Source organism: Mirounga leonina, unplaced genomic scaffold (assembly GCF_011800145.1).
Source record: "Mirounga leonina isolate KUSES-001 unplaced genomic scaffold, KU_Mleo_1.0 Mir_126, whole genome shotgun sequence".
In the NCBI taxonomy this organism is placed as follows: domain Eukaryota; kingdom Metazoa; phylum Chordata; class Mammalia; order Carnivora; family Phocidae; genus Mirounga; species Mirounga leonina.
The window spans coordinates 11,455,029-11,470,870 of record NW_023270314.1 but is presented as its reverse complement, the minus strand read 5'-3'; the positions used below and the strand labels follow the sequence as shown (position 1 = coordinate 11,470,870).

The 15,842-nt window shown below is 35.0% G+C and overlaps 1 protein-coding gene across 3 annotated transcripts in view; it reads left to right on the top strand.

The window, feature by feature from the left end:
• FRS2 (fibroblast growth factor receptor substrate 2) overlaps nt 1–15,842 on the top strand; it is a 116,743-nt gene that overhangs the window by 52,845 nt on the left and 48,056 nt on the right. The window contains exons 3-4 of one of the 3 annotated variants that reach the window (XM_035002164.1): nt 3,953–4,048; nt 5,169–5,211. In XM_035002164.1, coding sequence (XP_034858055.1) covers nt 3,992–4,048; nt 5,169–5,211 — 100 coding nt within the window. In that variant the 5' untranslated portion in view covers nt 3,953–3,991. Of the gene's footprint in view, nt 1–3,952; nt 4,049–5,012; nt 5,212–15,842 lie in introns of those variants that run through there. The other 2 variants (XM_035002165.1, XM_035002166.1) reach the window with 2 other exon arrangements.

The window sequence follows — 15,842 nt, the reverse complement described above, 5'->3', positions numbered from 1 at the left end:
ATACCTTTTCCATAGAGAAGTTCTGAGAATTAAGTGAGCTAATGTAAATAATTGGCACACAGAAGTTGCTCAAGAAGGGGGCACCTGGGTGTCTCAGTCGGTTGAGCGACTGACTCTTGATTTCTGCTCAGGTCATGATCTCAGGGACATGAGATCAAGCCCTGCTTGGGGCTCTGCGCTGGGCGTGGAGCCTGCTTGAGATTCTCTCTCCTTGTCCCTGTCCCTGCCCCCCCCCTTCTATGTGCACATGCCCTCTCTCTGTCTCAAAAAAGAGTTGCTCAAGAAGGGTTACTTTAATATCACAAGCCTTCTTTGACATGGTTGATCTTGCTGAAGTCTGATTTCTAAATGAGTGGGGTTATTTCTGCACAAAAATACTCAAGACTTCTCTTCACCCCCCTCCCCAAACAAAGCAGATTTTAACATTAAACTGCTGATTGTTTTCTTGTGCTCTTGGTTTATTTTTGTACCTAAGGTCTGATAGGCACATAACAAGTGCTTTGTGAACCTTAAACTAAGTGAAAATAGATTGTTCAGATGAAAGGTATGTGGATAAGTCAGTTTTGGGGCTGTTCTAGAGATCTCTTGCCAGAACTGGTATCTTTGTTTTGGTCTTCAGAGACTATTAAATGTGATCACTGAGTCATACTTGCTGTTTTCTCTGTCCCCTGGCTATCTCTCTTAAGATTTTGAAGCTTGCCAGCCACAGGATGTTTAAAAGGCAGAGTAGGCTTTAGCCCAGGGGAGTTTGTTTATTTAAAGAAAAATAAGTTCAAACATCCCTACCATGTCATAGCTAGTCTAGTCATGTTAGAGTTAGTGAGTTCTTTTGATTCTTTCTGGTGGTCATGGTGCCTAAAGGTAACAAATTTGAAAGTTTAAACTTTTCCTGAGATTACTTGGAACTTTATAATGTAATCCCAAAGAGAAGTCCCTAAACGAGTGCAAGGAAAGGGCCATTTATTTTGCTAGTTGTTGTTTTTTAATAGGACTCATTTATTTATTTATTTATTTTTAAAGATTTTATTTATTTATTTGAGAGAGCGAGAACATGAGCAGGGGGGAGAAGCAGACTCCCCGCTGAGCAGGGAGCCCAATGCGGGGCTTGATCCCAGGACCCTGGGATCATGACCTGAGCTGAAGGCAGATGCTTAACCGACTGAGTCACCCAGGTGCCCCTTTAATGGGACGCATTTAATTCACATCATATACCATTCCTTCCTAGAGTTATAATACAGATGATTTAAAAATAAAACAACAACCAAAAAAAACCCCCACACTATTGTGCTTCTTTATCGTGCTATATCTTCATTAATTCTTTGAAGTTGGGACCATGAGAATCTTTTAAAAGGGACAGTATAGTTCTCCAGATATTTAGACACAAAGATATGGTAATTGGTGACTTTCATATTTTGGATGATTATCATCTCCAGAATATTTCTCCTTACATATTCTCTGCCAGATAAGAAAATCTGAGGCAGATATCTTGCCTAGGGTACCAGGACCTATCTCTTGATGAGATCACTTGTAAAAACCAAGTCCTAGAGGAAGTGGAGGAGGAATAAGACAGACAGATACCTGGTGTTCCAGGCAGAGGGAAAGACAAGTCCTGAGGCCCTGAAGTGAGAACGTGCTTGAAGTGTTTAAGGAGAGGCAAGAGGCCAGTGTGGCTGGAATGGAGTGAATACGGGGGAAAGTGGTAGGAGATGATGTCCGAGAGATGTGGAAGGGAAATATCAGATCATGGTCCTTAAGGCCTTTGTTAGTGATTTTGGCTTTTAGAGTAGTGAGATGGACTCAATTAGAGGGTTTGAGCAGAAGAATGACATGATCTGACTTTCTTTTGAAAAGGACGAGTCTGACTGACTTATTGAGGTGAGCAAAGGGAGAGGCTGGGAGATCAGATAGGGAACTATTAGAGTAATGCAGGTAGAACTAAGGTTGGCGTGGATCATGGTGGTCAAAAGGGAAGTGTTAAAGTGGTAACATTATGGATGTCTTTTGAAACTGGAGCTCCCAGGATGAACACTTAATGCGTAGTGATGAGTATTTCTGCACATAGTGTTTGACCCATTTTTAAATGATGTTATTGCTGGGTTCAAATTTTGTCTACTTGATTTTATCCATTATAAAGTTTCCCATTAGTCTTTTACCTAATGGTTTTAGCAACCATTGATCATTTTTTAGATCAGTTTTTTCATTAGGTATTAAAAAATGATTTTCTAATTTTATCATTCCTTCTACATTTATAATTTGGAATCCTATAAAAAAGAGCTTTCACTTATTGGCTGCTTCGTTACTCTAAGGTATTTTTCATATAAGAAAGCCAGGATAAGTGCTTGATTCTTTCCCTTTATCAACTTTCAGAATAATAAGTTAGTGCTGTAGCAGCCTCTAAAGATGACCATGATTTTTAAAAAATTTATTTAATGTTTCGGGGGCACCTGGGTGGCTCAGTCAGTCTAGCGTCTGACTCTTGGTGTTCCGCTCAGGTCCTGATATCATGAGTCATGGGATGGAGCCCACGCTGGGCTCCGCGCTCAGTGGAAGTCTGCTTGGATATTCTCTCCCTCTGCCCCTTCCTCCGCTTGCGTGCACTCTCTTTCTCAAATAAATAAATAAATCTTTAAAAGAGAAAAATATATTTAATGTTTCAATGGTAGTCATTACCATTTTGATGTTCAAAATGTCATTATCATTTGATGTTCATTTGATCTTAAAATACGTCTCCAATGTAAAAACTGTAAAACAAGGTCTGAGAAGTCTGACTTCCATCCCTGTCCTTTCCAGCCTGCTTTCTCTTTTTTCTGTAGATAATAATTTAAAAATGATTTGGGTTTATCCTTCCAGTGCTTTTTTCCTTTTGAAAGAAAAAAACCCCAAGTCTGTATTAATATTTGTAGTCTTCCCATTTTTTTCTTTTTTTCTTTTTTTTTTACAAAAAGAATAGCATTGTGTGTAATACTAATTCAGGTATAGCATGGGAAGTAGGGAACTACTGGTCTCCTTGAGGGTTATTCTTGAGACTTGTCAACTTTTTATTCCATGTAAAAGAGTTTCTCATATTCCTAGCAGTCTCCACAACAATCAGCTAAAGAACATACATGTTAAAAAAAAAAAGCCTACTTGCAACATTTAGCAATATTTAGCAAAATTATATATGTAGCAATTCCCCTTTTAGAAGTTTTCCCCAAAGATTGCAATAACAAAATTACAAAATGATATGTGCCTTTGTTCTGGTCCTTGAAGGCTTGTACCTTGTCTTGTCTTTTAATTATGGCTTTGTTTACTGAGGAAAAAACAATAATGATGATGTAGTTGGCATTGATATCAATGGTGTATGCGTGGAAAAATGGCATTTTGAGAATTTGCCATTTTGAAATAATACCAGGTTAAATATCTCATCAATTAAAATTACATCACTCATCAGTTTATTCTTTCAATAAATATTTACTGAGCACTTACTGCGTGGCAGTCATTGTCTTAAGTGCTCAAAAGGTATCAGTAAATAAAGCCAATAAAAATCTCCTCTGGAGCTTCCTTTCTATAGGTGTGAGGGGGAAAGAGACAAACACGCATCATCAGCTAATTTATTGTTTTCAAATGTGGAGTTTTAGGGCTCCCCTCCTACATCTTCCTTTTTTCTTTTTCTAGTCTGTAAATGACATTCTTAGGAATTGCAAGACCCTGGTGGGTGGAAGGCATTGAGGACTGAAGAATTTATAGATCTTTATACTCAGTGTGTGTAACCTAACTGTATAATTCTGGTCCTGTGGGATGATAGCATATATTCCATTTCTCACACCTCATCCTCAGCCCTGTTAATGTTTTTTATTAGAAGGTTGCTCAAGAAATTTTTTGATAGTTCCTTTTATAGACACGAAAATTTAGAAAATTGTCTTAAAGATTTGATGTTTTTGTTATATTCTTAATGACTACATCTTTATTTCAGAAATGACCATTAAGAAGTAGATGCCCAGATGCAAAAGTGATGAAACAGTCAATTTGTCATAAAGTAAGATGCAGCTGTGGCTTTTCAACCAGATTAGTAAGTGTGGCGAAAATTTTTTTAAACTTTATACTTATTTCATCTACTTTGAAAAGCATTGAATAAAAAGTATAGTGGACTTTAAGTGTCAACTTGTATTTCTGTTTTTACTTTGGATTGTATTTCTGTTTTTACTTTGGTTTGTAGTACAAATTAGAGCATGTAGCTCTAGAAAATGTATGTCTGTGTTGTAATAAAACAAATATAGTTGAATATAGGCTTAATTGCTCTTGATTTTTTTAATCCTTTTCCCTATATTTATTTCATATCTTTTCTTGATTATTACAAGATTATCACAAATATATTAACTCCTCCTTTACTACCTCAGAATTTGCAAACAAGGTGCACCTCATCTTATGTACCTTTTTAGGAGCCATAAAGGTAATATTATAAAATCATAGCTTTAGAGGAAATATATGAAAAAGAGTCACCATAATACCACTATCCGAACACAGCTACTTTTAATATGTTTGGATATTTGTTTTCCTTCCCAGCCTCTGTTCTATACATTAAAAAAAAAAAAAAAAAACCCATCATTTTGATCATAGTGTCATGAAGATTATGCTTCTTTTATATCTTTTAAAAATAAATTTGTTTCAGATGTTTCTCCCTGCAAATAAAAATGTACTCTTCAGTACAGGGTTTCTTATTGGGGTAATTAAAATGTTCTGGAATAATATGGTGGTGATGATTATACAACTTTGTGAATATGGTAAAAAACCACTAAATTTTACACTTTAAAGGGGTGAATTTTACGACATACAGATTATACGTAAAAACTACCCTTCAGGATACTAAATCTTGGTAAGACTAAAACCCAGTTGAGTACTGATGTTTTAGAATATGAGAATGTGCCAAGACATTACGATGTACCTAGAAGAAATGATCTGATAGTAGAATAGTGTTTTTTTAATAATAAAAATAATAACTTTTATAAATATTTTAATAAAAATATTAAAATACTTTTATTATTAGAGACTTATTGTCTCTTAAGTTTTGGTAATACCAAATGTCATGATATTCTGAATGTACTCTATCAGCATTTTGCTAACTTTTTATTTTTAAGAGGCTTCCTGTTTGGAAACTAACATTTCAACTTTTCTACCTGAAATTTTTTTAGGAACAGAATTGTATCTGTTTTTCTCAGAAGAGAATTCCACAAGGTAAGAAATTGTTAATATAGTAATAAAACAAATATAGTTGAATATAGGCTTAATTGCTCTTGATTTTTTTAATCCTTTCCCCTATATTTATTTCATATCTTTTCTTGATTATTACAAGATTATCACTATTAGATCCTCCTTTACTACCTCAGAATTTGCAAACAAGGTGCACCTCATCTTATTTGGAGTTAAGATTAAAAGGGTGTGATAAAAGTAGTCACCTTTGGAACTCAAGTACTGCTTTTCATGGCACCCTTATTCTTAGCATTATTAAGGAACTTATTCTTAGCATCCTTAGGATTGGGTTTTTCCATTTTAGGAAAAAAGTTTTCTTCTTCCCTTGGGGCCCATTCAACTTTTACCTCAGTGGACATTACCTGAATGACTTGGGGTGGTAGAGGAGTTGTGGAAGCTCTTTTAGGGGCTTTAAGTTAAGGGAGATTACTTACCTATGTTTCCACCAATGAAAATTATAGAACTCCTACATTTAGTTTAAAAAGTGGAATGCTTTCTACTAGGTAGGTAATAAAATATTTAGTAACATTTAGTATTAAAAAATCTAAATGATCATCTTTACAATGAATTTTAAATCAACATTGATTTAGATTGTTATACTTTTTAGACTTCTGAAGCATGAAATGTTCAAATGAGTAGATAGTAAAATCACCTATTGGTGTGCTTAAAATCAATTGCTTGGCCTTAAGAAGTTACATTGTTTAAATTTTCACAGGAACTCTTTGGTATAGGTACTAGTGATCACTGCAGATGAATTTAATCTGTCAACTGGAAAATGTTTATCAAGTGAATTATTCAGATCAGTAACTCTTTCTCATTTATTGTCCTTTGTGCTGAGGGGAACATGCACTCCCAGACACATCTTTCCCACCTATTTTTGGAATTGCCACAGGTTTAATCAGGTCAGTTTTTATCCTGATAACTGAAAACAAAGGGTTAAAATAAAGAGACCTGTTGGCTGCTGAGGAGAGAGTGGGGGAGCAAAGCATCAATAGTTTTTACTTCCAAGTTCTTGTGAAGCTTTTCCCCTATATTTTTCTTCTGTCTCTAGAGGGTAAAGGGAGGAGTCGTGGAACCTGTGTGTAGCACTATCTGATCCTCCAGGGCACTACTCAAAGGCAGTACTTCAGGAGAAATCCAGATCGTTCTTTTCCTGGACCATTGTGCTTAAAGTGAAAACAGAAATTTCAGAAGATTTAATCTTAGTGAACTTGATCTGTTACATTTTGTCCCTGTTCTTTGGGCAAATGAAGTTTGAATTCTTAAACATTAATACAATCTGTGATACAATGATGATGGATCATACTACTGTCTGGTACCCTTAGGGCTCTCCTGTAAGTGTTGGGTAAATATTTATTTTTATAAAAGCCGATTCTTTCATAGCTTTCTTTTTTTTTCTTTAAGATTTTATTTATTTATTTGTCAGAGAGAAAGAGAGCACAAGCAGGGGGAGCAGCAGGCAGAGGGAGAAGCAGGCTTCCCGCTGAGCAAGGAGCCCGATGTGGGACTCGATCCCAGGACCCTGGGACCATGACCCGAGCCAAAGGCAGAAGCCCAACTGACTGAGCCACCCAGGTGTCCCCATAGCTTTTTTAGAGTAGAAGATAATCCAAACAAGATTATTCATATCTATATAGTATCATCCTCCTACACAGTCAGAGGTATTAAGAGGACAATGACAACTTTAATAAAAATTACTGTTCACTGTACACTAGCAAATGGTTGAAATGATAAATTTTATGTTACATATACTTTACCACAATTTAAAAAATTGTTTAAATTTTTGAGCAACTCTGTTTACTATGAAAGAGGATGGTTATGTTTGAAGTATCAGTTTTTAACCTCAAGTACAGGAGTATTGAGTTAATGATATTCCTCAGTTTGTCATACCCATCATCATTGGTTCATTAAAGGACTGTTTTTCTGTTTTCCTTTATAACTAGTCCCCATATAAGTGACCTTTTAATATATTTGATATGTATCCCTTTATGTCTTATAAAAGGTTTTATTATTTCATGTATTTTAAATTATATATTAGATCTTAGTCAAATTCTTGTAGTCCCCTTCACCCACCTCCCTCTTTATTTCTAAGATTAGGCCATGTTGCTGAGTGTTCATCTAATTTGTTTTGTCTAACTGGTACATTGTATTTTAGGTTATTTATTAAAATGAAACTGTTAATGTAAAATTCCTTAAGTGTATAAGGAACATTAAATGAGCGTTTAAGAAAAGTCCCAATTTGTGGTCATTTTTTTATATTAGAATTGAATCTGAAGAATGGAATTAGATGCTATGGAAGATAAGAGGAAATATAAACATCTGTCTCAAAGGCTAAGAGTCTGTTAGAACAGTCAAAGGAAAGAATTGTGGAGCCTAACAAAAACATGTATTTTTCTTCTAGAAACTGTGTTAAAATGCTCGAATCTGGGCACCTGGGTGGCTCAGTTGGTTAAGCGACTGCCTTCGGCTCAGGTCATGATCCTGGAGTCCCAGGATCGAGTCCCACATCAGGCTCCCTGCTCGGCAGGGAGTCTGCTTCTCCCTCTGACCCTCGCCCCTCTCATGCTCTCTCTCTCTCTCTCTCTCATTCTCTCTCTCAAATAAATAAATAAAATCTTTAAAAAAAAAAATGCTCGAATCTCCAGTGTTAGCTATAAAAGCTTAATAGTTGAAAGATAGCAGTAATATTTTGGAACTTCTACATTAGCTATTACTTTTTAATTTCTACATTGTATTATATTTGAACATTCATCTTATTTTTTCTTTTATTTCTTTGAGGCATAACCATGTTCTGTGAATTCCCATCACTGAATCTAATACAGAGTAAGAAGAGTACAAATGCAGGTTTCTAAATTTGGAATGCAGAAGTACCATTTCATCTGTAGTAGCACATTATCAGCAAAAGCAACTTCTCTTGGATCCCCTAACTAGAAACTACCAGAGAGTGGGAACTTTAGAAGCTCCAGGTCCATGGTGATGGATGGTATGCCTTGCAGCAATGAAAACAAAGAGAGGAACACTCCTATGAGAGGATAGGGGGATCCCTGACTTTAGAAGAAGGATAATGATAGCTGTGATTGGATCAGGGAAGGGCTTCCAACAGATAGAAGAATCTAAAGGTACCTTGTGGGGAGCAGTTTGTGTGGGAGGAGGATCTTAGGGGTACTTAGTTCTGGGGGCTAAGAGAAAATGTGTTACTGATTCAGTAATGGAATGGAAAAGGGTAAGAGAATTCATGTTTGCTAAAAGTGAAGCCACTGTTGAGGTTTATTTATTTATTTATATGTCAGCACCTAAGTATTTATAAGATCTTTGATGGGAAGACCAGCAACTCTGCAAGTTGTTATTGAGTTAGTATCCCATGCATTGTTGAATACTCCCCACACTCTTTTTAAAAATAACAGTTCAGAGAATTAGACATCAGGTAACATAGTCCCTTTTTCTAGTTTCATTAGTTTCTGAGTATTTTATATGGCATAGTAATTTCATTATTCTCACTTTGTTATCTTAAGAGATGGCATAAATAAAACAGATAGTATTCTCATTTTACAAATGATGAAACTAGGAGTGGAGTGAGCTTTAGGTTCTTTTTACTAATCTACACTGCCACCCTGTCAACTGATATTTTCTCTATATAGAATATTTAATTACTAGTTTTAAAGTAAAAAATGTTTCTAACCTGGAAGAGCCTCATAGCCTAAAAAGTTTTAAAAACACACATATACAAACAAAAATCTAGCCAACAAATAATTATTGATAGTCACTTAACCTTAAGGTTCATTAAAATAGCTTTAATAAACTAACTTGAATTTTGTCTGCTACTGTTATATAGAACATTATTTCAAAAATAATTCCAATTTGGGGCACCTGGGTGGCTCAGTCTGTTAAGCGTCTGCCTTCAGCTCAGGTCATGATCTCAGGATCCTGGGATCCAGCCCCACATGGGCCTCTCCACTCAGCGGGGAATCTGCTTGTCCCTCTCCCTCTGCTACCCGCCCCCCCCACTCATGCACTTGAGCGCTTTCTCTCAAATAAATAAAATCTTAAATTTTCCAATTTATAACAAATGCCATAAATTTAGATTTTTTAAAGTTTAGAATATGCCTGTTTACTTAAGGATTAGGTGTCTAGTTTTGATGGATGGGAAAATTAGAATCCCCAGTTTGTGGGAATGGAACGAGCAATTTGATCTCACATATTTCAGAATATGGTAATCCCTTCCCCCCAGATCATTTGTTTATAGTATGAAAATCAGGAAAAGTGTGTTATAAACCTGTATCTTTTCTCCTGAGTGACTTAATTTGGTTCAGGCCCAGCTTTAGTGGTATAAGTACAGATCAAGTTTGGTTTTGAGGAATCCAGTTTTATCCTGGGGCATTCTAGGTCTGGAGTGCCCTTGGATATACTAACCATTTGGTTTCAATACCTCGTTGACATTTGATCCTGTGGAAAGATTGTGAGAGATTTCACATGTAGGTGGTGGGATAAAGGAACACAGATTGACTCATAGTCTATTGAGTAGATTGGAGTTATAGGACTTTGAAGTTTAGCAATGTTATTGTTATTCAAAAATAGGCTATGGTGTTAAAAAGACAGGTCTTCTGACTCTGATTTCTTACTGTATATTAAGACTTCAAATGTAATTTAAGTAAATCTGAACTTTAAAAAAATGTGGATAACTTTATCTTTTTATGAAAGAATACAGTTATTTCAGATACCTTTTTTGTTTCACGTTCCAGTCTTCTTTAGAATTCCATATGAGCTGCCTTTTTTTTTTTTTTTTTTAGCCGCTTGCTTTCAGATTTAAAAAAGAAAAACAAAACCAAAAAACCAAAAACTCAGAATAGGTTGAAACTTGACACAAATTGCTGCCACAGAACAAAAGTGCTGATCAAGTTAAATCAACCCCTGTAATGTGTATTGAAAGGAAAACCTCTCCTCTCTCCCCCAGTTTGAAGAACAAGCATTTTTCCTGCCAAGAAGGGCTGACTTTAAATGGACCAGCTGTCCATATTAGGAGCATTGGGTTGCTAAGGTGACCATGGCTGTTTGGAGAAGAATGCAGCTGAGAGGGCAAGTTCTTGATGTGTGAGCTGAGGGAAGGAATGTGGTGTGATTGTGCATCATTCCTCCTAATCACATGCTCACAAAGTGCTGTGTGGGCAGCATGTAGAAACTACAAATCTGAGTGCTAGAGCTTGTGTGTGGTTAAAATCGTTTTGTTTTCATGTGAGCCAGAGGCTTACAGTTTAGATTGAAAACATCTACCTTGTATGTATGTGTGTTTGTGTGTTTTGGATGAAGGGGAGGGTGTTTGATGGTAGATATACTGGGAATGAATTTATTTGGTATGATGGACACATACTTTCTATTTGTAAAACCAAAATTATCTTGGGATAAGTGTTCTTTCCAACTTATCCCTTTCGGTCATATATACAGTGTTATTAGTTCCCCAAGTGAATGATGTGTTCCTTGTAATTATATCCTGGGCACTTTTAGTTTCAAAATTATTTGAAAGTCCTAAGAATATGTTATCTATTTGGTCCATTTCTCCCCCCACCCCCTTTTTTTGGTATAGTTCTTACTCTTCCCAAGGGAGATCTTACCTTAATACATTGTGTTTCTTCCCTGACGCATCCAAAGATAGGTTTGGCATTTAGTAAAAATGCCAAATTGGAGAAACCAGCCTTTGGATCTCTGGTTCAAGGAACAGTGGGAAGTGTCCAACTAACAAGGCCACTTTCCTGAAACACTATTTAGATTTTACCATGGACATCATTGCTAATATTTGAAATGAGATATAGCCACATACATTGATATAGACACTTACTGAATGAACCATGAGGTTTTTTGTTTTTTTATCCTTGCTAACAAATTCTGACAATAACACATTGAACTTAAATGAGAGCATAAATGTGCATTATCTTTAAGATGTGAAGTCATTGGACATTGGCAGCTCTGTATTACATTAGCGTCATATTCTTAATCAGATAGTCTACTTGCTTTGACAAAATTGCTGTTTAATTGATTATAAAATATGGAGGGAAATTAAAAGATTAAAGTAATTTCAATATTGAATTCAGTTGGTTATTCTCATGGTATACCTTGATAAACTTTTGATGGCATTGTCTATCAACCTAAATGCTTTATGGTTTTGCCTTTCACATTTTCTCAAATCTCCTAGTAGTTGATTTTTGTTACAGGAATTCATACAGGGATATGAATTCACTCTTTCCATCTGTTTATTAAAATTGTTCTTCATTTCTTCCCTGATACGTGAAATTTCCTATGTCATAAATCAAGTTTTCATATATAGGTAGTTTTATTTCTGTACTCTCTCTTCTGTACCACTGATCTTTTGTCTACCTCTGAATCATTACTGTACTATCTTAGATATCTCAGATACTCAGTTCTATTTCTTGTCTTGTTCATGACCTCAAAAAAAATGCTTTCAAATTTCACCATTTAAAATGATACTTGTCATTTTTTTAAGTGATGGTCTTTACCAAATTAAAGAAGTTTCATTCTATTCTTACCTGGCTAGGACTTTTATCTCTTCATTTTAAATCATGAATAGATGTTGAACTATATTGAAAGGCTTTTGTATAACTTCAGCAATGATTAAAATGTTTTCCCCTTAATTTGTTGATGTAGTCAGTTACATTGATTTTCAGATTAGGTTAATTAAGCATTGCTGGGATAAGCCCAATTTAGTCATGTATGGATTATCTTTTTTAAAAATTATTGGATCTGGTTTGCTTACATTTTGTTTAGGATTTTTATATTAGAGTTCATGAGTCAGATTGGCTTTTAATTTTCCATTCTCATATTATCCTGATCAGGTTTTTAACATATCTTTTTAAATGTTAGTTGTGTTAAAATATACCTATTATAAAGTTTACCATCTTACCCATTTTTAAGTGTATGGTTTAGTGTAGTGTTAAGTATATTCACATTGGTTGTGAAGCTAATCTCCAGAACTTTTTCACCTTGCGAAACTGAAACTCTATACCCATTAGACACTCTTCATCTCCTCCTCCCCATCACCCTGGCAACCACCATTCTTTCTATTTTTATGAGTTTGACTACTGTAGATACCTCCTAGAAGTGAAATCATACTGTATTTATCTCTTTGTGTCTGGCTTTTCACTTAGCATGATGTTGTAGCATGTACCGAAATTTCCTTTTTAAGGCTGAATAATATACCATTGTATGTATAAACATTTTGTTATCCGCTCATCTGTTAGTTATCTGACAAGTATGTTGCTTCCACCTTCTGGCTATTGTGAATAATGCTGCTATAAACATATATGTACAAATATCTCTTCTACATGCTTCTTTAAATTCTTTTGTATATAGACCCAGAATTGGTATTGCTGATAATGTGGTAATTCTATTTTTAATTTTTTAAGGAACTGCAATCCTGTTTTTCATAGCAGCTACACCATTTATGTTCCCACCAGCAGTACAGAAGGGTTCCAGTTTCTCCATATACTTGCCAACACTTATATCCGTTTTTTTTTTTAAGGTTTATTTATTTGAGAAAAAGAGAGTGTGCGTGTGTGTGCACACAAGCGGGGGAGGGCAGAGGGATAGGGAGAGAAACAGACCCCCTGCTGAGAGCAGAGCCCGCTGTGGGGCTTGGGGCTCCATCTCAGGACCCTGAGATCAGGACCTGAGCCGAAATCATGAGTCAGATGCTGAACCGACTGAAGCTGCCCAGGCACCCCTGTTTTCTGGTTTTTTTTTTGATAGTAACCATCCTAATGGTTGTGAAGTAATATCTCATTGTAGTTTTGATTTGCATTTCCTTAGTAACTAGTGTTGTTGAGGATCTTTCCATATAATGGTTGGCCATTTGTGTATTTTCTCTGGAGAAATGTCTGTTCAAGTCCTTTGCCCATTGATCAGGTTACTTGTGTAGTTGTTACTGTTGTTGCTAAGTTGTAGGAATTCTTTATGTATTCTGGATATCAACACCCTTATCAGATATATGATTTGTAAATATTTTCTCCTATGTCATAGGTTGCCTTTTCAGGCTGTTAATTATTTCCTTTGATGCATAGAAGTTTTTAATTTTGATGTAGTTCAATTTATCTGTTTTTACTTTTGTTGCCTGTGGTTTTGGTATCATAGCCAAGAAATTATTGTCAAATCCAATATCATGAATCTTTACCTCTAGCTTTTTTCTGAGAGTATTATACTTTTAGGTCTTATATTTAGGACTTTATTTTGAGTTAATTTTTGAATAAACTGTAAGGTAAGGGTCCAAGTTCATTCTTTTGCATGTGGATATCTCGTTATCTCAGCACCATTTGTTGAAACCACAGTCCTTTCCTCCATTGAATGGTGTTGGCATCCTTTATCCTGGTTGGATTTTGATGTGAATTAGAAAGTGTTTTTCTTTTTTACTATTCTCTAGGAGAATTTGTTTAAAATTGTAATTTTTAAATTTTTAAAAATTTGTTGTTCCTCCACCATTTGGTAGGACTTACCTGTAAAACTATCTGGGTTTGACGATTTTTTTTTAGTGGAAAGATTTTAAACTGTAACTGTTTGGTTTTTTTTTTTTTTTAAGATCTATTTATTTGAGAGAGAGCGAGCGAGAGAGAGAGAGCATGAGCGGGGAAGAGAGGGAGAAAGCGGTTCTCCATGCAGGGATCATGATCTGAGCCAAAGGCAGACATTTAACCTACTGAGCCACCCAGGCGCCCCACTGTTCGATTTTTTTAATAATTATTTTTCTCTTTAGATTCTCTATTTCTTATTTTTAAATGCTCAGTTGATTTATTTGCCCTTTAAAAACTGATATATAATTCACATATAAAATTCACCCCTTTAAAATGTAAAATTCAGTTTTTTTTAATATTCCCCAAATTGTATAACCATCTCCAATATCTAATTCTAGAACATTTCATCATCCTCAAAAGAAGCCCTGTACCCATTAGCAATCCCTCTCTATTCTCCCTTACCCCATCCCTGACAACCAGTTATCTACTTTCTCTATAGATTTGCCTATTCTGGGCATTTCCTATAAATAGAAATATATAATATGTGGCCTTTTTTGTCTAGGATCTTTCACTTAGTGTAATGCTTTCAAAGTTTATTCACATTGTAGTCAGTATCAGTACATCTTTCCGTTTTTGTCAGAATATTATTACATTGTGTGGATATACCACATTTTGTTTATGCATTAATCAGTTGACACACATTTGGACTGTTTCTATTTTTTGGTTATTATGAATACTGCTATGAATCTCCAAATACAAGTTTTTGTGTGCACAGATTTTTCAGTTATTTTGGTTATGTATCTATCTAGGAATAGAATTGCTGGGCTCATATGGTAACGCTATATTTAACCTTTTTAGGATCTGCCAAACTGTTTTCCAAAGCAGTTGCACCATTTTACAGTCCCACAAACAGTGTGTGAGGGTTCTAGTATCTCCATATCCTGGCCAACACTTGTTATTGTCTGTCCTTTTGATTATAGCCGTCCTAGTGGGTGTGAAGTGGAATCTGTGGTTTTGATGTGCATTTTCCTAATGACTAGTGATGTTGAGTATCTTTTCCTGTGCTTATTGGCCATTTGTATAACTTCTTTGGAAAAATATATACTTAAAGCTTTTGTCCATTTTAAAATTGAGTTGTCTTTTTATTGTTGAGTTGTAAGAGTTCTGTATACATTCTGGATTCCAGATGCTTTCTCCAGCTCTTTGGATTGTCTTTTCATTTTATTTCACTGTGTCCTTTGAAGCACAAAAGTTTTTTATTTTGAGGAAGTCCAGTTTATCTGTTTTTTCTTTTGTTGTTTGTGATTTTGGTATCATATCAAAGAAACTTTTGCCTAAAGGTCATGAAGATTTGTGTGCTAGGAGTTTTATGGTTTTAGCTCTTACATTTAGGTCTTTGATCCATTTTGAGTTAATTTTTGTATATAGTATAAGGTAGAGGTCCCAATTTATTATTTTGCAATTGGAAATCCAGTTGTCCCAGCACCATGTGTTGAAGAGACCATTCTCACATCAAATTATCTAGGCTCCCTTTTTGACTATAAATACATGGATTTATTTTTGGTTTCTCAATTCTGTTTCATTTGATCTGTATTTCTCTTCTAGCCAGTACCACTCTTGGTGATTTGATGCTTGATGACAGTAGCTTTATGGTGAGTTTTGAAATTGGAAAGTGTGAGTTCTAAATCTTTTTGATTCATTTTTAATAGATTGTATTTTCTAAAAACTTTAAAAAAAGTCTTTCCAAACTTTCAAATTTGTTGCCATAAAATTGTCCACAGTATCCTCTTACCAGCTTAATCTCTATAACATCTGTAATCATGTTTCCTTCCTTTTTTTTTTTAGTTTTTCTTTTTTCCAATTAGTTTTTCCAGAGGTTTATAATTTTAATTACTCTTTCAGAGAATGAACTTCTAGTTTATCATCTTGTTGTAAATATTTTATGTCCTTTTAGGTCCTGCTATTTATTATTTCTTTCTACTTTCTCAGAACTTTTAGGTTTTTGTTTTTTTCTGTCCTTTTACAAGGACTTGAATTTGGATTTTTAGTGTTTAAATTTGCCTTTAAGTGTCATTTGAGCCTCCTTCCTACAAGTTTTGATATACA